Source organism: Salvelinus sp. IW2-2015, linkage group LG2 (assembly GCF_002910315.2).
Source record: "Salvelinus sp. IW2-2015 linkage group LG2, ASM291031v2, whole genome shotgun sequence".
Lineage (NCBI taxonomy): Eukaryota > Metazoa > Chordata > Actinopteri > Salmoniformes > Salmonidae > Salvelinus > Salvelinus sp. IW2-2015.
The window spans coordinates 15,087,356-15,108,880 of record NC_036839.1 but is presented as its reverse complement, the minus strand read 5'-3'; the positions used below and the strand labels follow the sequence as shown (position 1 = coordinate 15,108,880).

General features: G+C 45.3%; 1 protein-coding gene across 5 annotated transcripts in view; it reads right to left on the bottom strand.

The window, feature by feature from the left end:
- The window catches only part of LOC111975159 (rap guanine nucleotide exchange factor 4-like), a 41,519-nt gene that overhangs the window by 2,211 nt on the left and 17,783 nt on the right, over positions 1-21,525 (bottom strand). For 2 of the 5 annotated variants that reach the window (XM_024003374.2, XM_024003367.2), the window contains exons 4-22: positions 17,884-17,934; positions 17,654-17,760; positions 17,396-17,517; positions 17,095-17,278; positions 16,837-16,921; positions 15,070-15,130; positions 14,760-14,836; positions 14,293-14,439; positions 11,166-11,296; positions 10,075-10,160; positions 6,277-6,355; positions 5,857-6,007; positions 5,518-5,606; positions 5,395-5,425; positions 5,168-5,246; positions 4,534-4,680; positions 2,960-3,057; positions 2,474-2,599; positions 1,775-1,953 (exon numbers count right to left, since the gene is read on the bottom strand). In XM_024003374.2, the coding sequence (XP_023859142.1) occupies positions 1,775-1,953; positions 2,474-2,599; positions 2,960-3,057; positions 4,534-4,680; positions 5,168-5,246; positions 5,395-5,425; positions 5,518-5,606; positions 5,857-6,007; positions 6,277-6,355; positions 10,075-10,160; positions 11,166-11,296; positions 14,293-14,439; positions 14,760-14,836; positions 15,070-15,130; positions 16,837-16,921; positions 17,095-17,278; positions 17,396-17,517; positions 17,654-17,760; positions 17,884-17,934 (2,030 nt within the window). Of the gene's footprint in view, positions 1-1,774; positions 1,954-2,473; positions 2,600-2,959; positions 3,058-4,533; positions 4,681-5,167; positions 5,247-5,394; positions 5,426-5,517; positions 5,607-5,856; positions 6,008-6,276; positions 6,356-10,074; positions 10,161-11,165; positions 11,297-14,292; positions 14,440-14,759; positions 14,837-15,069; positions 15,131-16,836; positions 16,922-17,094; positions 17,279-17,395; positions 17,518-17,653; positions 17,761-17,883; positions 17,935-18,908; positions 18,993-20,514; positions 20,649-21,525 lie in introns of those variants that run through there. The other 3 variants (XM_070447386.1, XM_024003389.2, XM_024003381.2) reach the window with 3 other exon arrangements.

The following is a 21,525-nucleotide window of genomic DNA, read 5'->3' as shown; positions in this document are numbered from 1 at the left end:
GGTCATTCGGAAAGTACTCAGACCCCTTCCCTTTTTCCACATTTTGTTACGTTACAAATTGATCAAAGAAAAAGAAAAAAATCTCAATCTACATACAATACCCCATAATTAGAAAGTGAAAACTTGTTTAGACATTTTTGTAAATGTATAAAATAAAAAAAATTAACAGAAATACCTTACATAATATTCAGACCCTTTGCTATGATACTCTAAAATGAGCTCAGGCGCATCCTGTTTCCATTGATCATCCTTGAGATGTTTCTACAACTTGATTGGAGTGCACCTGTGGTAAATTCAATTGATTGGACATGATTTGGAAAGGCACACACCTGTCTATATAAGGTCCCGCAGTTCAGTGCATGTCAGCGCAAACACCAAACCATGAGGTCGACAGAATTGTCCGTAGAGTTCTGAGACAGGATTATGTCAAGTCACAGATCTGGGGAAAGGTTCTAAAACATTTCTGCAGCATTGAAGGTCCACAAGAACACAGTGGCCTCCATCATTCTTAAATGGAAGAAGTTTGGAACCACCAAGACTCTCCTTAAAGCTGGCCACCTGGCCAAACTGAGCAATTGGGGGAGAAGGGCCTTGGTCAGGGAGGTGACCAAGAACCCAATGGTCACTGACAGAGCTCCAGAGTTTCTGTGGAGATGGGAGAACCTTCCATAAGGACAACCATCTCCGCAGCACTCCACCAATCAGGCCTTTATGGTGGAGTACCCAGACGGAAGACACTCCTCTGCACATGACAGCCCGCTTGGAATTTGCCAAAAGGTACGTAAAGCGCACTCCGACCATGAGAAACAAGTTTCTCTGGTCAGATGAAACCAAGATTTAACTCTTTGACCTGAATGCCAAGTGTCACATCTGGAGGAAACCTGATACCATCCCTACGGTGATGCATGGTTGTGGCAGCATCATGCTGTACAGATGTTTTTCAGCGGCAGGGACTGGGAGACTAGTCAGGATCGAGGGAAAGATGAACGGAGCAAAGTACAGAGATCCTTGATGAAAACCGTCTCGAGAGCACACAGGACCTCAGACTGGGGGGCGAAGACTCAGGACAACGACCCTAAGCACACAGTCAAGACATTGCAAGAGTGGCTTCGGGACAAGTCTCTGAATGTCCTTGAGCATCCAGTCAGAGCCCGGACTTGAACCCAAAGCCACTCCTGCATTGAACCATCTCTGGAGAAACCTGAAAATAGCTGAGCAGCAACGCTCCCCATCCAACCTGACAGAGTTTGAGAGGTTCTGCAAAGAAGAATGGGAGAAACTGCCCAAATACAGGTGTGCCAAGGTTGTAGCGTCATAACCAAGAAGACTCGAGGCTGTAATCACTGCCAAAGGCACTTCAATAAAGTACTGAGTAAAGGGTCTTAATACTTATGAAAATGTGATATTTCAGTTTAAATTTTTTTATACATTTGCAAACATTTCTAAAAACCTATTTTTGCTTTGTCATTATGTGGTATTGTGTGTAGAATGATAAGGGAAAACAAAACTATTTAATCAACTTTAGAATAAGGCTGTAACGTAACAAAATGTGGAAAAATTCAAGGGGTCTGAATACTTGACGAATGCACTGTACATTCAGCCATTCACACATTTGTTAATCTTGACATTTAAACCTTTCCTTTAGGGATTGATTGGGAGGGTGACAGTGACACAGGTATGCAATTCTACTACTACAGCTCTGCAGTCAGTGGAGACAGTGTGTGCGCAAACGTGCGTGCATGAGAGAAAGGGCGACAAGGCAAGGGCCACTCACTGGGCAGCGATCTTGATGAACTTCTTGAGCAGCTGAACACGCTTGCTGAGCTGAGCACACAGACAGATCTCTGTGATCACCCACAGCTGGATCTCATTGAACCTCCTGAGGAACAGGTCCATGTTGGCCGTGGTCTTCTTGAAGTTCTTCCTCCCAAATGTATAGTAGATCAGCTCATGCTGTAGAACAGGGCAAGAGAGAAAGTCAATGACCGTGTCCCTGATAGTTTCCATTATAATGTATCAATATATTATAATGTATCAATATATTGGTTTAATAGTTGATTGATACACTCTTAGAAAAAAAGGTGCCATCTAGAACCTTCTGAAGAAACCTTTTTGGTTCCAGGTAGATCGTTTTGGATTCCATCTAAAACCCTTTCTACAGAGTGTTCTACCTGGAACCCAAAATGGTTCTACTTGGAACCCAAAACGGTTCTACCTGGAACCAAAGACGGTTCTACCTGGAACCAAAGACGGTTCTACCTGGAACCAAAGACGGTTCTACCTGGAACCAAAGACGGTTCTACCTCCTATGGGGACAGCCAAATAGTGTAGGAAGACATAGTCTGCACCCAGAATGGCACACTATTCCCCATTAGGCAGGGGTCGAAAGTAGTGCACGAAACATGTATAGGGAATAGGGTGCAATTTAGGACGCAGCCATAGAATCAAGTAATTCCTCATTGGTCTGAGGCACCTCATGTACACAGTGGAAGAGTTCCCAGTCGTAGAGAGTCATCTGGTAGGCCAGGTCTTTAGAGCTCATCAACTCAAAGCTGCCCATGGAGCCTGTGGAGGGTCCTTCCTGCTCTGGTAAGGGCATCTGAAATATTGCGCAAACGTAATATACTGTATAATTTACAATTGTCTGTATATCATTCTTCATCATAAAACTAACACTGATATGAAATACAGGACTGTTTTGATAGCTACAATGACAGTTATACAACTATAACAAGTCGAATTGCAACAGTAGCCTCAGGCCAGTGAACATATGTCAGTCGATTAAAACAAATATATTCCATTAGAGAAACACAACATGAGACGCAACATGCTCCATAGTAACAGCTGCATGAGATGTAGCTTGTAGGAAAACCTCTGGGAATTAGTTGCGTGGGTCTGAATGCTTGTTTTTCTGTATTGTTCATTTGTTGGGCAATATGTTTGAGGGGTATTTACGCACCAATGAATCCAGTTGATCCCTGGGACAGACAAATAGACGGCCGTTGATGCTGAGTGTGGAGAAGACGGAAATATCGTTGGGTTTTAGCACCACTTTATCTGAAGGAAAACAACAAACGAGCGATAATTAAAACATGATCATGTTAAATACAGTACATTAGCATATTATTATGGTCTATTCTGAAGTCGCATAACAAGGGTAAGGAAACGATGACGCTGCAGTGGATATCAGCCGTTTTACGAGCTCCCGACCAATTCAAATCAAATCTTATTAGCCACATGCGCCGAATACAACAGTGAAACGATTACTTATGAGCCCCTAACCAACAACGCAGTTTCAAAAAACTACGGATAAGAAGAAGAGATAAAAGTAACAAGTAATTAAAGAGCAGCAGTAAAATAACAATAGCGAGACTACAAAGTCAAMGGGCGGGGGCACCGGTTAGTCAAAAAGTTTTACAGCTGCACCACTGAGAGCATCTTGACTGGCTGCATCACCGCTTGGTATGGAAACTGCTTGGCAGCCGACTGCAAGGCACTACAGAGGGTGGTGCGGATGGCCTAGTACATCACTGGGGCTGAGCTCCCTGCCATCCAGGACCTCTATACCAGGCGGTGTCAGAAGAAGACCCGGAAAATTGTCAAAGACCCCTAACCATAAACTGTTCACTCTCCTACCTCATGGCAAGCAATACAAGAGTGCCAAGTCTGAGACCAAAAGGCTCCCGAACAGCTTCTACCCCCAAGCCATAATACTGCTGAATAGTTAATCAAATGGCTACCCGGACTATTTACATTGAACCTTTTTTGCACCGACTCTACGCACGCTCACAGGACTCTACCCACAAAACACACACATATGCATATTGATACCACACACTGCTGCAACTATGTTAATTTTCAATCCTGATTGCCTAGTCACTTTTACCCAAAGTCGTCCTCTAACTTTATTATCAAAGAAAATGGTCAAAAACACTAGGAAGAGGATGAATTTATGATAGCATTAGAACTGGCAATATTGCATTGATCATGACAGACGGGGACATCCATCTTCCTCTGAGTCCTCAGCAGAGAATTGGGCCCAGATTCTTAGCAGCAAAACAAATGCTAGTAAATAACAGATGTATGGGCAATATGATTAGGATCTCAGAGACAAAGGAGCAGCGCTTATGGCTTTATTTACTACTTGGTACGGGTGAAGCGCAGTTTAAACATAGGCCAGAGAAAGAGGTGGATTAGTACACCCTGGCAGAGACATTGGAATATCCATACASCAAGTCCCAGGCGATGGCGGCAACATGCAGGTGTAGAATCTTATGAGTTGAAGCAAGCTTGCAGCAATATTGCCCCCACCTTTTCTCTATGCTGCTCTACTGCAGGCCATGGCCCTCCTGTCCCTATATTGAGCATATACCGGGTAACTGAAACAGACCAATCCAGCACCAACACCCAATCATTTCTAGTAAATCAGGCCTGATTAATGAGCTTCATAGCATCTGTAAATAGCAGGCCATGTGTGGAAAGACTGTGTCAACCACCATTGTTTGATTAGCGTATAGCTGTGGCCCTTTTCACCTCCGGCCGAACTGAGGTTGACCAGGAGAAGGTCCTCCGCTGACCCCAGCTTGTCGGCCACTGCGCTGATGACCTCTCTGACCGAGGCGGCCATGGGGACCCGGATGGTGGTGTAGGTGTGGTCGCTGCAGTACACTTTGAACAGGACTGCATGGGGAAAGAGCACAGAGCACAATGCAGGTCCCTTAACATTTAGGATTGAGGGGTGGGTACTGGGAAGACAGATCAGAGGCCAAGTGCATCAGCCTTGTCATGGTAGAGGTTCAAAACAGATTAGAAAACACTGTGTGTCACTCCTGGCTGCAAGGCCAAAAGGCTCATGACTGCTAAACTGTGCTTTTCTATAACTTATAGCTAGCTCTTTTCTAACGCATATCCTGCATGCATTTTTTCACACATATACACACTGTATATATATTTTTTGAATTTTCATTGTTGGACATAAGACTGTAAAAACACCAGAAAATCAGCTCCAAGTGATATTAATTTTGGAAATCTGTTCCCAAGTATTCCCACGTATAATAGAGAGACACGTGATCATCTAAAAATACAAACAAAGGTTTGAAATTATTGTTTTAGTCAAATATGATATATTTTTGCCAAGTTGGAAAACCCTGCACTATGCCATACTTACTCTCATCATTACTCTTGATGGCCTGTCGTTTCTGCAGCTTCTCATCCCCCATGCTGAACTGCCTCAACAGGACTTTGTGCTAGAACAGAACAGGACAGACAGAAGTGTGTTGGTTCAACAACATGACAACAAAACCATGGGTGGGAGTAGGATGTAGCTCGGGCTGACAATGAAAACAAAAGCACAGAATATGACTGCAGTGCTTGTGTCATAGCTGGGTGACATACCTTTTGTTGAGAGGATCTGGCGTCATCAGAGCTGAGAAGACAAACAAAGTGAGATTACATCATGCTGAAGCCGGGGACACTAAAGATAGGTACAACGCAGTAACAATACATTCACACACTTACTTGTTTTTAACTATCTTCTCTAACTCTGGGAGTTGATCTTTCAGAGCAGGAATCAGCCTGGCATCATCAGATACAGACACAAAGAACTCCTGCAGCACACAACGCACTCTCAATGAGGAGAGATTAATGAGCCCAAACTAATTTGGATTATCAAATGACAAATCACTAATACTATTACAGCAAACAGTATATTTTTAAGCAACAAGCTGAATAAGAGCGCCTATTAAGGTTTGTGAGGAAGACACTGGTTACATCTGCAATGGCAACCTATTCTCTTCATAGGGCACTCATTTTGACCAGGGCCCTGTATAGGGAGGTACTTGTTATGCATCCACTGACCTCTAGGAAGGCGAGGGAGGCATCCTCCTCCTGCAGGTGGTCTCCATGTACTGAGGCCCACTGCAGCACCAGCCTGATCACCCTCCTCTTGTTGTTCAGGGTATAGTCAAGACGCTCCTGTTCTGAGCCCTGGGACGCCTCAGCATGGTAGGTGCAGGGCAGTTAAGGACAGAAACACATCTGCGCTACATCTTCACATCTAGTCCAGGGGCCTAGCAAGCATCTCAGAGTAGAAGTTCTGATTCAGGATCCATTTTGCAATTTAAGTCACAATGAATATGATTATTTGGCAAGGCAGACCGGATCCTAGATCCTACTCTGCAATTTTAAATACATAGAAGGGATACTGATACTCACCAGTAGAAATACACACAAAAACATACGGTAATTATTTGCTATTTTCAGTGACTGAAAGGATATTGGGCCATGAGCACCGGACACAGCTGACTGTTAGGGATGAAGACGCAGTGCATGAGCACAAAGTCGTCCAGAGCTGGATCTGGGCAGACAGAGAGAGAGCGACAGAGAAAAAGAGATAGAGGAAGCAGAAGACAGACAGAGAGAGAGAGACAGAGAAAAAGAGATAGAGGAAGCAGAAGACAGACAGACAGACAGACAGACAGACAGACAGAGAGAGAGAGAGAGAGAAAGGGGGGCACCTGTGATGTCAGATGAAAGGATGCCAGACCAGGCCAGCAGGCTGACAGTACTACAGGCCTGATCACACATGGCTGCTGGCTCTGTCACCGCAGACGGCTGGGACATGAAAGCAGCCAGGAGTCCAAGCGTAATTAGATCAGCCCTGTGATGCGCTGCTAATTATAAACATGAACAAACAGGTCAGCAGCAGCATGGAGGCCGGATGCTCTCTCTCTCTCTGATGATACAGAGACAATCTAAACACGACAGCCATGACGAACACAACACATTCATCTACATTAGTCAAATAAAATCTTATGTCACATGGGCCGAATACAACAGATGTAGACCTTACAGTGAAGTGCTTACTTACAAGCCCTTAACCAACAATGCAGTTAAGAAAATTCCCCAAAAAGTAAGAGATAAGAATAAGAAATAATTAAAGAGCAGCAGTAAATAACAATAGCAGGGCTATATACAGGGGGTACCAGTACAGAGTCAATGTGTCAATGTGCAGAGGGGGGGGCACCAGTTAGTTGAGGTAGTATGTACATGTAGGTAGAGTTAGTAAAGTGACTATGCACAGATTACAACAGAGAGTAGCAGTGGTGTAAAGAGGGGGGAGGGGGCAATTGAAATAGTCTGGGTAGCCATTTGATTAGCTGTTCAGGAGTCTTATGGCTTGGGGGTAGAAGATGTTTAGAAGCCTCTTAGTAAGCGGTACCGGAGCGCCTAGACTTGGCGCTCCGGTACCGCTTACTGTGCAGTAGCAGAGAGCATAGTCTATGATGATTAGGGTGGCTGGAGTCTGACAATTTTTAGGTCCCTCTGACACCGCCTGGTATAGAGGTCCTGGATGGCAGGAAGCTTGGCACTGGTGATGTACTGGGCCGTACACACTACCCTCTGTAGTGCCTTGCGGTCGGAGGCTGAGCAGTTGCCATACCAGGCAGTGATGCAACCAGTCAGGATGTTCTCGATGGTGCAGCTGTAGAAACTTGAGGGTCTGAGGACCGATGCCAAATCTTTTCAGTCTCCTGAGGGGGAATAGGTTTTGTCGTGCCCTCTTCCCGACTGTCTTGGTGTGCTTGGACCAGGTTAGGTTGTTGGTGATGATGTGGAGGCCAAGCTCTCAACCTGCTCCACTGCAGTCACGTTGATGAGAATGTGGGCGTGCTCGGTCCTCCTTTTCCCTGTAGTCCACAATCAGAAGTTGCTGTCCTTGCTCCACACGGCCAGGTCTCTTACCTCCTCCCTATAGGCGGTCTCATCGTTGTCAGTGATTAGGCCGACCACAGTTGTGTCATCGGCAAACATAATGATGGCGTTGGAGTCGTGCAGTCATGAGTGAACAGGGAGTACAGGAGGGACTGAGCACACACCCCAGAGGGGCCCCCCGTGTTGAGGATCAGCGTGGCAGATGTGTTGTTACCTACCCTCACCACCTGGGGGCGGCCCGTCAGGAAGTCCCGGATTCAGTTGCAGAGGGAGGTGTTTAGTCCCAGGGTCCTTAGCTTATTGATGAGCTTTGAGGGTACTATGGTGTTGAACGCTGAGCTGTAGTCAATGAATAACATTCTCAGATAAGTGTTCCTTTTGTCCAGGTGGGAAAGGGCAGTGTGGAGTGCGATACGGATTGCATCATCTGTGGATCTGTTGGGGCGGTATGCAAATTGGAGGGGTCTAGGGTTTCTGGGATGATGGTGTTGATGTGAGACATGACCAGCCTTTCAAAGCACTTCATGGCTACAGACGTGAGTGCTACGGGTGTAGACGTTTTACGTTAAGGGTGTTGATGTGAGCCATGACCAGCCTTTCAAAGCATTTCATGGCTACAGACATGAGTCTTACTCACATCAGCTGCGGAGAGCGTTATCACAGTCATCCGGAACAGCTGATGCTCTCATGCATGTTTCAGTGTTGCTTGCCTCAAAGCGAGCATAAACGTTATTTAGTTCATCTGGTAGGCTCGTGTCACTGGGCAGCTCTCGGCTGTGCTTCCCTTTGTAGTCTGTAATAGTTTGCAAACCCTGCCACAGCCGACGAGCGTTGGAGCCGGTGTAGTACGATTCAATCTTAGTCCTGTACTGACGCTTTGCCTATTTGATGGTTCGTCAGAGGGCATAGCGGGATTTCTTGAAAGCGGCAGCTCTACCCTTTAGCTCAGTGCAAATGTTGCCTGTAATCCATGGCTTCTGGTTGAGGTATGTACGTACAGTCACTGTGGGGGCGACGTCCTCGATGCATTTATTGATAAAGCCAGTGACTGATGTGGTGTACTCCTCAATGCCATTGGAACCGGAACATATTCCAGTCTGTGCTAGCAAAACAGTCCTATAGTTTAACATCTGCTTCATCTGACCACTTTTTTTTTTTATAGACCGAATCCCTGGTGCTTCCTGCTTTAATCTTTGCTTGTAAGCAGGAATCAGGAGGATAGAGTTATGGTCAGATTTGCCAAATGGATGGCGAGGGAGAGCTTGGTACGTCTGTGTGTGGAGTGGTCTAGAATTTTTTCCCCCTCTGGTTGCACATTTAACATGCTGACAGAAATTAGGTAAAACTGATTTAAGTTTCCCTGCATTAAAGTCCCGGGCCACTAGGAACGCCGCCTCTGGATGAGCGATTTCCTGTTTGCTTATGGCGGAATACAGCTCATTGAGTGCGGTTTTAGTGCCAGCCTCGGTCTGTGGTATGTGGTGGTATGTAAGACAGCTACGAAAAATACAGATAAACTCTAGGTAGATAGTGTGGTCTACAGCTTATCATGAGATACTCTACCTCAGGTTAGCAAAACCCTGAGACTTCCTTAGATATTGTGCACCAGCTGTTGTATACAAATATGCATAGGCCCCCGCCCCGTGTCTTATCAGAGGCAGCTGTTCTGCCGATAGTGAGTATAACCCGTCAGTTTTATGTTATTAATGTCTTCGTTCAGCCACGACTCGGTGAAACATAAGATATTACAGTTTTTAATGTCCCGTTGTTAGGATCTACGTGCTTTCAGTTCGTCCCATTTTTTCCCCAGTGATTGAATGTTAGCTAGCAGAACGGAATGCAAGGGCAGATTAGCCACTCGTCGCCTGATCCTCACAAGGCATCCTGATCTCTTTCCGCAAAACCTACGTTTTTTTCCAACGAATCACGGGGATCTGGGCCTGGTCGGGTGTCCGTAGTATATCCCTCTCGTCCGACTCATTGAAGAACTCCTCGTCCAATTTGAGGTGAGTAATCTCTGTTTTGATGTCCAGAAGCTCTTTTTGGTCATAAGAGACGGTAGCAGCAACATTATGTACAAAACAAGTTACGAACAACGCAAAAAAACGAACAAAATAGCATGCTTGGTTAAGAGCCGATAAGACGGCAGCTTTAAAAAATATATATAGATATATATAGATAATTTTTTATTAATATCACATAGGGTTGAAATATTTGTAATTGAAAATAAGAATTTGTTCTTAACTGACTTGCCTAGTTAAATAAAGGTACAACATTTTTTTTTAAAGGCTCCTTACACAGAAATACAATGGTCCACAGTGGCGAGAGATGTTATTGGAGTGACAGAGTGCACTACTCTACCTGATTCGTTAAGGTGAGAGTCCAGTCGCATCATTTCCAGAAAGTGCTCCAGAATCTTCTCCGGTGTCCCAGACATCACAGTGTATCTATAATGGCAGTGTCAATCAATCACCTACTTCATTAATCCAGACAGGTTTACTGCTAGTGCTCACTACTGTTCCTATGCCACACTTCAATGACCTGTGTCCTCTGAATACCTGGCTGTGATTACTACATTAGATAACAATCCACAAACAGTCAAAGAGGTCCTGACCACTGATGTAGGTTTTAGGGGGATGGCTGGGTGAGAAAGGGTGTGGAAGGCTCTCCATAAGTAAAACAGAGGAAGAGACCACCACTCGACCATAAGAATCAACACGCTACAGCCAGGCTTGTTGTGATTGGCTAGTTAAGGGGAGAGAGGACGAGCCGTGTCTGTCCCAAATGGGACCATATTCCCTATAGGGCTCTGGTAAAAAGAAAGTAGGGAAAAGGATGCCGTTTGGGACACAGGCGGTGTGTGCCAGGCACTCCACGGGGGAAGGAGAGGAGCTTGACACCCTCTTCATATGTGACTGGCGCTGTAGTTGATTAGAGGCCTACCCTGGCGGAGTGATTGTGACCCGCGGGGCCTGCCTTCTCCCCGGGAGCCCATCTCTCAGTCATTACCATTAATGTGTCTCTCTCCATTACTGCAGCCGCGGTCACTGACAGCAGCTGCCATTAAGACTAGCTAGTAGCTAACAGACGTCTGCAGCCTTGTAGCCTCAGTCTTGGCTTCACACTAGAACTTCTACCCCCGACAACCAGATCCACACTACTATACACTCTTTAGCCGAGGGTAGCTCACAAACTCACCCACTTTTTACACTCACCCTGTGCAAATTTTCAAGAGCCTCTCACACTAACCTCACTCCCTGTTATGAATCTAACGTCAAGAGACATTATCACACACATGACCCTCCCAACAGGAGAGAGTATCTCACACACCCACAGTCCCCTTTAACTTCTTATAGAACTCTACCTCTATTGAACAGTGCTGCTACAGAAAGTAGTTCAATCATATTGTGAGGGGATGACTGGGCGAGACAGATAGAGAGTTAGCTCAGTACTTGTAGTGTGAGGAGGAGGTGGTGGTGGTGGAGCCATGGGTGGAGGCCTGGCTGTTGCTGCTGGGGCTCTTCTCCAGGACCAGAACATCCTGATAATGCTCTTTCAAACGCACCGTGTTGGCCTCCACATCCTGGACACACACAATTGATCATTATGTCATCATAAATCATTGTACTGTAGTTATGTTTTATTATGAAATGACATGCCATTCCTAATGACTACAAGTGGTTGTTATCTGGATTACAAGATTTTGAAAATGAATAAATACATTTCCGACTGAATAGTACTGTAGCAAATCCTGCAGAGTAGACCATCCCCCAAAATGTCTGGGATGACTTCTCTCTCCGACTCTAGTGGCATCTGGTAGTTAACATGGAGGCTGCACTACATTACATCATCCCATCAGAACTATGGTACTGTAAGCATGGTGGATTAGTCTGCTAGTACAACTGACAGGGAGACTGGGCGGTCAGCATTTTGACTGAGGTGGAGTCACAAATGGCACTCTATTGTCTATGTAGTGCACTACTTTGACCAGGATGTGCACTTTATAGGGAATAGGGTGCCGTTTGGGAAGCTCATCAGTCCAAAGCCAACAGGAGATTTACAGGAGGAGGAGGAAGACTCAATGAGCCACATACAAAGGGTCTGCCTCTGTGGATCACACAGATGTCCATCATCCATCAGCTTTTCAGTAGACACAATCAAGACCTTGATGTCCTATCAAAGTCCAATGTAAGCTGCATGTGGGCGGAGCTAAACAATAGGCTGTGGAGGGAGAATGTAGAGAGACTGATAGCCCAAACGCAGGCAGATGTCGATATTGATCTAGTATTGATGGTTCGTACCTAAAACATTCTCCACTCAGGCTGCAAAGGCGTCGATTTCCTCCTGAACTAAACTCAGCAAAAAAAGAAACGTCCCTTTTTTATTACCCTGTCTTTCAAAGATAATTCGTAAAAATCCAAATAACTTCACAGATCTTCATTGTAAAGGGTTTAAACACTGTTTCCCATGCTTGTTCAATGAACCATAAACAAGTAATGAACATGCACCTGTGGAACGGTCGTTAAGACACAAACAGCTTACAGACGGTAGGCAATTAAGGTCACAGTTATGAAAACTTAGGACACTAAAGAGGCCTTTCTACGGACTCTGAAAAAAAAAGAAGAAAAAGAAAGATGCCCAGGGTCCCTGCTCATCTGCGTGAATGTGCTTTAGGCATGCTGCAAAGAGGCATGAGGACTGCAGATGTGGCCAGGGCAATAAATTGCAATGTCCGTTCTGTGAGATGCCTAAGATAGCGCTACAGGGAGACAGGACGGACAGCTGATTGTCCTCGCAGTTGCAGACCACGTGTAACACCTGCACAAGATCGGTACATCGGAACATCACACAGGTACAGGATGGCAACAACAACTGCCCGAGTTACACCAGGAACGCACAATCCCTCCATCAGTGCTCAGACTGTCCGCAATAGGCTGAGAGAGGCTGGACTGAGGGATTGTAGGCCTGTTGTCTGGTGAATGCCTGCCTTACATCGCCGGCAACAACGTTGCCTATGGGCACAAAACCACCGTTGCTGGACTGGAAAAAGTGCTCTTCACTGACGAGTCGCGGTTTTGTCTCACCAGGGGTGATGGTCGGATTCGCGTTTATCGTTAGACTCGGCCAGGGCACATCTTTTAATTAATTAATTTTTTCGCGTTACACCGAGGCCTGTACTCTGGAGCGGGATCGATTTGGAGGTGGAGGGTCCGTCATGGTCTGGGGAGGTGTGTCACAGCATCATCAGACTGAGCTTGTTGTCATTGCAGGCAATCTCAACGCTGTGCGTTACAGGTAAGACATCCTCCCTCATGTGGTACCCTTCCTGCAGGCTCATCCTGACATGACCCTATATCATGACAATGCCACCAGCCATACTGCTCGTTCTGTGTGTGATTTCCTGCAAGACAGGAATGTCAATGTTCTGCCATGGCCAGCGAAGAGCCTGGATCTCAATCCCATTGAGCACGTCTGGGACCTGTTGGATCGGAGGGTGAGGGCTAGGGCCATTCCCCCCAGAAATGTCCGGGGACTAGCAGGTGCCTTGGTGGAAGGGTGGGGTACCATCTCACAGCAAGAACTGGCAAATCTAGTTTAGTCCATGAGGAGGAGATGCACTGCAGTACTTAATGCAGCTGGTGGCCACACCAGATACTGACTGTTACTTTTGACCCCCCCCCCCTTTTGTTCAGGGACACATTATTCCATTTCTGTTAGTCACATGTCTGTGGAACTTGTTCAGTTTATGTCTCAGTTGTTGAATCTTGTTATGTTCATACAAATATTTACACGTTAAGTTTGCTGAAAATAAACGCAGTTGACAGCGAGAGAACGTTTCTTTTTTTGATGAGTTTAGGAGGGAAAAAACAGGGGCTTTCTTTATGGCTAATGCTACTTCCTGATCTTGCGCCCTGGATGCAGAATGCTGCAGCCTGATTGGCTGAACGCGATACGCAACATCCGGAACTAGCATTCCTTCCTAGGTATTAACCACTTTAGCATGGTGGTGGAAAATGGTGTTTCATAAAGTATGCATATTTTCCCCGTTTTTCCCCACCTTCTCACCATCAAATCTAGTTCAGGAGCAACTTGATGCATTTGCAGCCTGAAAGGAGATTGTTTTAGGTACGAACCGGTCCACGGGGATATGAGTGTATTGCCAGCTGCATACAAGCGTTTGGACGGTAAGATGGCAACGACTCAATATCGCCATCAGCCGGCCATTGGGCTAAGAGACTGACAGCTGACAGTTTGGCTTTAGCGTTTATACCGTACCTCGCCTACAGACAACTGTCTCCATTGAACCACAAAGTTGATAGTAGTCTATCATTAAAACAATTATATATGAAAACGGGGACTTGACTCTTAACTGGTACAACTGGTTAATGTATGCATCATTCTGATGAACGTTTACACCTCTCTTTTTAGAAGCTGCAATGTTGAATCCGAATCTCAAACAATAGAGGGCGACTATACCATTGAATACAGATAAAGTGGAATTTCACTTAGTGGACAGAGAGTTGGAGGGGGCCATGCCATCTCCTGTGAGGACAAACAGGACTTCCCCAGATAACTCACTTTGAGGATCCGATTGAAGTCCTCCTTGTCCACACGTAGGAAGTGGCAGTTATCCTCTCGTAGGACAATGGAGGCGGCGCGGGGGGCATCGTTGACCAGGGCAAGCTTCCCAAAGTCATCTCCCTCATGCAGCGTGCAAACCACCCCCTATGTGAAACAGGACAAGAATAAGCAAACAAAGAATGGCTGTGCCTTAAAGGGCATAAGATGTCCATTTGATCATTTCAAAAGTTCCAAACAGTCAACACACCAAATCAGAAATAAAAGTGCTTCTATAAAGAAATAGATGACTTTTATCACATAAAAAAAAACAAGTTCAGAGGACAATACTTTTACATCTGCTATGTAATTTATCCACTCTCATATTTTCTATAATTGGCTATAGTGATTAGCTGAATACTGATCAAATGGGGATGAGTCATATGAGATGCCAGATTCAAATAACATTTGAACAATCTTTTTTTTACCTTTCCATAAATGACAACGTTTACGGAGCCCTTTAGAATGATGTACCACGATGTGCCTTCCTCCCCTTGATTGAACACTAAGTAAAAATGATAACATATCAAAACGGATATTTTCCAACAAAACATTTCCAAGAATGCATCTCAATGCATTAACTTACAGAAACAACTACGAAGGATTTACTATTTAATCCGGGATTTTCTTTCTGCCTCCATATAGATAATGCATTTATAAATCAATGAATAGCGTGCAAAGTTGATCAAGTTAAAAGGGGTTGAACTCTGGTCATGGAGGCAGTGTTAAACTACTTACACACGGTTCCTGCTTTGGTATGGGACTCAAAGATCAGTACTCCGGCTAACTCCTTCTTTACCTGTAGAAGCAGGGGGGGGGACACAGCTAGGTTACAGGGTTGACATCATACAGTGCCTTGAAAAAGTATTCACCCCCCTTGGCCTTTTTCCTATTTTGTTTCATTACAACCTGTAATTTAAATGGATTTTCATTTGGATTTCATGTAATGGACATACACAAAATTGTCCAAATTGGTGAAGTGAAGAAAAAAAAAATGATTAACTGAAAAGTGGACTATGAAGCCCCTAAATAAGATCTGGTGCAACCAATTACCTTCAGAAGTCACCTAATTAGTTAAATAAAGTCCACTTGTGTGCAATCTAAGTGTCACATGATCTGTCACATGATCTCAGTATATATACACCTGTTCTGAAAGGCCCCAGAGTCTGCCACACCACTAAGCAAGGGGCACCACCAAGCAAGCGGCACTATGAAGACCAAGGAGTTCCCCAAACAGGCCAGGGACAAAGTTGTGGGGAAGTACAGATCAAGGTTGGGTTATAAAAAAATATCAGAAACTTTGAACATCCCACGGAGCACCATTAAATCCATTATTAAAAAATGGAAAGAATATGGCACCACAACAAACCTTCCAAAAGAGGGCTACACACCAAAACTCAGACCAAGCAAGAAGGGCATTAATCAGAGGCACCAAGGAGATCAAAGATAACCCTGAAGCTCCACAGCGGAGATTGGAGTACCTGTCCATAGGACCACTAAGCCGTACACTCCACAGAGCTGGGTTTACGGAAGAGTGGCCAGAAAAAAGCCATTGCTTAAAGAAAAAAAGTAAGCTAACACGTTTGTTGTTCGCCAAAATCAAATCAAATTTATTTATATAGCCCTTTGTACATCAGCTGATATCTCAAAGTGCTGTACAAAAGGCATATGGAAGAAGGTACTCTGGTCAGATGAGACTAAAATTGAGCTGTTTGGCCATAAAGGAAAAAGCTATGTCTGGCGCAAACCCAACACCTCTCATCACCCCGAGAACACCATCCCCACAGTGAAGCATGGTGGTGGCAGCATCATGCTGTGGGGATGTTTTTCCTCGGCAGGGACTGGGAAACTGGTCAGAATTGAAGGATGGCGCTAAATATAGGGAAATTCTTGAGGGAAACCTGTTTAAGTCTTCCAGAAATTTGAGATTGGGACAGAGGTCCACCTTCCAGCAGGACAATGACCCTAAGCATACTGCTAAAGCAACACTCGAGTGGTTTAAAGGGAAACATTTAAATGTCTTGGAATGGCCTAGTCAAAGCCCAGACCCCAATCCAATTGAGAATCTGTGGTATGACTTCAAGATTGCTGTACACCAGCAGAACCCATCCAACTTGAAGGAGCTGGAGCAGTTTGCCTTGAAGAATGGGCAAAAATCCCAGTGGCTAGATGTGCCAAGCTTATAGAGACATACCCCAAGAGACATGCAGCTGTAATAGCTGCAAAAGGTGTCTCTACAAAGTATTGACTTTGGGGGGGGTAAATAGTTATGCATGCTCAAGTTCTGTTTTTTTGTCTTGTTTGTTTCACAATAAAACATATTTTGCATCTTCAAAGTGATAGTCAGGCTGTGTAAATCAAAAGATACAACCCCCCCCCAAAATTCATTTTAATTCCAGGTTGTAAGGCAACAAAATACTAAAAATGACAGGGGGGTGAATACTTTCGCAAGCCACTGTATACAGGCCGACAATGAATTATGAATGTAACCGAATCTGTACTCACAGTGGTGGATAGGTGCGATAAGGCTTTTATATGGAGCAGCTCATCATAAATTATCTCCAAATCATCCGCTGTCCTCTGTCCTGGCCTGGGGAAGGGGAAACATGCACCAATAAAACAAATAATTTGAAAACGTATTAACTTTAAACAGGACCTTCACATCAGCTTTGCACTTTGCTTACATATCTTATTTATCTTGCCTAACCCAAACTTTCCAGAACTGCATACATCCTACCCGCAGGTGGTGATCTCTGATCTTACTGTTTCCTCAGGATCATGCGCATGTGTGCGTCAGGGCCTATTTGGGAGAGGAGGAGGAGGGTATCCTGCAGCTCCTCATCGCTCTCCCTGGCCTCCTTCTCAGTGGGCAGGGGAGCGTCCTCCTGCTCATCATCCAAGAAACGGTAGAACAGATACTTGTCCTGGAAGGTCAGCTCCTGGTCCACTGCAACCCCAACAAACAGAGAACACAGACGGGTTGAGAAATGGACCGGCTTTCACATGCACACAGACAGACAGCGAGGTTACTCTTAGTACGGTCTACTGGACTGTTCTGGCTCACCGTGGTTGAGAACTCCTTCCTCCAGCAGCACCTGCCACATGCCCACTGCTTGAATGCGAGAGTGAACACAGGAGCTCTGCTGCATCTGCCAGTCAACCAGCTCTGTTCCCACACAGCATTGCCTGCAGGAGATACACACATCACATCAGGAAATACATACAGCAAAAAACAAACATAACCAACACAGACAGACAGATGTACACGTACTGTGATATGAGTGTGCCAGGTGTACATGGTACAGGGGATATTCCAACCCACCTGTATGTCTTCAGGTGGTACTTCCTGTCTCGGATGATGTGGGGAGCTCTGGAGAGGATGGCATCACGTAGAACCTTCCCTGCTCGCATGATCTTCTCAGATGGGACCTGTGGGGAGAAAATGGGCCTTATACTAGAGGAGAGGCCAGGCCTTATAATAGAGGAGAGAAAAGGAGATCAATGGACAGATACAGATGAGATGGCCTCTATTGGTGTGATGGCCTTTACTACCTGAGAAATGGATTTAGGATGAAGTTTGGCTGGGCTTTCTGTGAAGGATTTCTGAAAAGTAAAATGACATGACATTGACTGGAAAACGCACACACACGTACACACGGAAACATCATGGATTTCAAAAACTCCCTAAAACACTTCTGCGAGCAGGCCTTTTCTAATCAACCTGGCACGGGTATCCTGGAAGGATATTGACCTCATCCCGTAGGTAGAGGATGCCTGGTTGTTCTTTAAAAAGTGCTTTCCTCACCATCTTAAATAAGCATGCCCCTTTCAAAAAAATGTAGAACTAAGAACAGATATACCCTTTGGTTCACCCCAGACTTGACTGCCCTTGACCAGCACAAAAACATCCTGTGGCATACTGCACTAGCGTCAAATACTCCCCGCGATATGCAACTTTTCAGGGAAGTCAGGAACCAATATACACAGTCAGTTAGGAAAGCAAAGGCTAGCTTTTTGAAATAGAAATTTGCATCCTGCAGCACTAATTCCAAAAAGTTTTGGGACACTAAAGTCCATGGAGAATAAGAGCACCTCCTCCCAGCTTCCCACTACACTGAGGCTAGGAAACACTGTCATCACCGATAAATCCACAATAATCGATAATTTCAATAAGCATTTCTCTACGGCTGGCCATGCTTTCCATCTGGCTACCCATACCCAGGCCAACAGCTCTGCACCCCCCGCAACAACTGGCCCAAGCCTCCCGCACTTCTCCCAAATCCAGATAGCTGATGTTCTGAAAGAGCTGCAAAATCTGGATCCCTACAGATCAGCTGGGCTAGACAATCTGGACCCTCTCTTTCTAAAATTATCCGCTGCCATAGTTGCAACCCCTATTACTAGTCTGTTCAACCGCTCTTTCGTATCGTCAGATTCCTAAAGATTGGAAAGCGGCCGTGGTCTTCCCCCTCTTCAAAGGGGGAGAAACTCTAGACCCAAACTGTTACAGACCTATATCCATCCTGCCCTGCCTTCCTAAAGTCTTCGAAAGCCAAGTTAACAAACAGATCACCAACCATTTCGAATCCCACCGCACCTTCTCCGCTATGCAATCCGGTTTCCGAGCTGGTCACGGGTGCACCTCAGCCACGCTCAAGGTCCTAAACGATATCATAAACGCCATCAATAAAAGACAGTACTGTGTAGCAGTCGTCATCGACCTGGCCAAGGCTTTCGACTCTGTCAATCACCGTATTCTTATCGGCAGACTCAACAGCCTTGGTTTCGCTAATGACTGCCTTGCCTGGTTCACTCATGCTGCCAAACATACCCTCGTAAAACTGACTATCCTACCGATCCTTCGGCGATGTCATTTACAAAATAGCCTCCAACACTCTACTCAGCAAATTGGATGCAGTCTATCACAGTGCCATCCGTTTTGTCACTAAAGCCCCATATACTACCCACCACTGCGACCTGTATGCTCTCGTTGGCTGGTCCTCGCTACATATTCGTCGCCAAACCCACTGGCTCCAGGTCATCCATAAGTCTTTGCTAGGTAAAGCTCAGCCTCATCTCAGCTCACTGGTCATCATAGCAACACCCACCCGTAGCACGCGCTCCAGCAGGTATATTTCACTGATCATCCCCAAAGCCAACACCCCCTTTGGCCGCCTTTCCTTCCAGTTCTCTGCTGCCAATGATTGGAGTGAATTGCAAAAATCCCTGAAGTTGGAGACTTGTATCTCCCTCACGAACTCCAGTGTTAATTGCTAAATTGTAATTACCTTCCCACTATGGCCTATTTATTGCCTTCCCTCCTTACTTAATTTGAACACACTGTACACAGATTTTTCTATTGTGTTATTGAGTTTGTTTATCCCATGTGTAACTCTGTATTGATGTTTTTGTCACACTGATTTGCTTTATCTTGGCCAGGTCGCACTTGTAAATGAAAACTTGTTCTCAACTGGCCTATCTGGTTCAATAACATTTTTAAAAACGGATTTCAAAATAAAAGCACAAAATGAAGGACAGGGATGATAAGAACATTTGAGATTGTATGACACACGATACAGACTTTAGTGAATGGTCACAGTTCCCTCCCTATCAATGATGACAGAGATTAGGCCCTTGTGAAGATGTAGCCTTTACCACTATCAACCAAGGGCGTACTTTCAGATAAACCTAGGGTATGGCAAAATGACAGCTGTATAGATGCAGTCTCCAAAAAGCCAGCCAGCCATACCAACAGCCTTCCCTCCCACTCCCAGGCATTCCCATGGTCCTAAAGTCAGCCTGCTAATACTGCATCTGCCTTTAAAAATCAGGATTGGAATGATTTCAGTAGCCCATTTTCAATTGTTGGTGTTGGGCCATACCCAATTGACAACCATGCTAACAACCTCCACTGTCAACAGGGCCCTGTTAAATCGGAAGTTAAAACAACAGCTGGTGTCTACTGTCTGTGCTTACATCCCAACCCTTGGATCCACAGCACAGAAACCACCTTGAACAAGTTATGTATGGATGTGGTATTCATGAGTTCTACAGCAGAGAAGAATCAAACGGAACTATACATACAGCAGCACTCTATACTATAAAGTGGACATGAGGACTGTTCAAACTCTATAACACCTCCTTTCTAACTTAATTTCTCTCACAGCCAAGAACAATACTTACATAGATGCTTAAAGGGATACTTCAGAATTTTGGAAATTAGGTCTAGTATGAAGGAAGTTAAGAGATAGTGTCGCAAGCCAATGTTAACTGGCTTTAGCACAGTGACTGGAAGTCTATTTGTATCTGGGTATAACTGAGCTCAGGTGCATCCTGTTTCCATTGATCATCCTTGAGATGTTTCTACAACTTGATTGGAGTCCACCTGTGGTAAATTAAATTGATTGGACATGATTTGGAAAGGCACACACCTGTCTATATAAGGTCCCACAGTTCATGTCAGAGCCAAACCAAGCTGTGAGGTCGAAGGAATTGTCCGTAGAGCCCCGAGACAGGATTCTGGGGAAGGGTAAAAAAAAAAGTGTCTGCAGCATTGAAGGTCCCCAAAAACACAGTGGTCTCCATCATTCTTAAATGGAACAAGTTTGGAACCAACAAGACTCTTCCTAGAGCTGGCCGCCCGGCCAAACTGAGCAGTCGGGGGTGAAGGGCCTTGTCAGGGAGGTGACCAAGAACCCGATGGTCACGCTGACAGACCTCTAGAGTTGCTTTGTGGAGATGGGAGAACCTTCCAGAAAGACAACCATCTCTGTAGCACTCCACCAATCAGGCCTTTATGGTAGAGTGGCCAGACGGATGCCACTCCTCAGTAAAAGGCAAATGACAGCCCGCTTGGAATTTGACAAAAGGCACCTAAAGGACTCTCAGACCATGAGAAATAAGATTCTCTAGTCTGATGAAACCAAGATTGAACTCTTTGGCCTGAATGCCAAGCGTCACATCTGTTGGCAACCTGGCACCATCCCAACGGTGAAGCATGGTGGTGGCAGCATCATGCTGTGGGGATGTTTTTCAGCAGCAGGGACCGGGAGACTAGTCAGGATTGAGGCAAATATGAATGGAGCAAAGTACAGAGAGATCCTTGATGAAAAGGCGAAAGTTCACCTTCCAACAGGACAACTACCCTATGCACACAGCCCAGACAATGCAGAAGTGGCTTCGGGACAAGTCTCT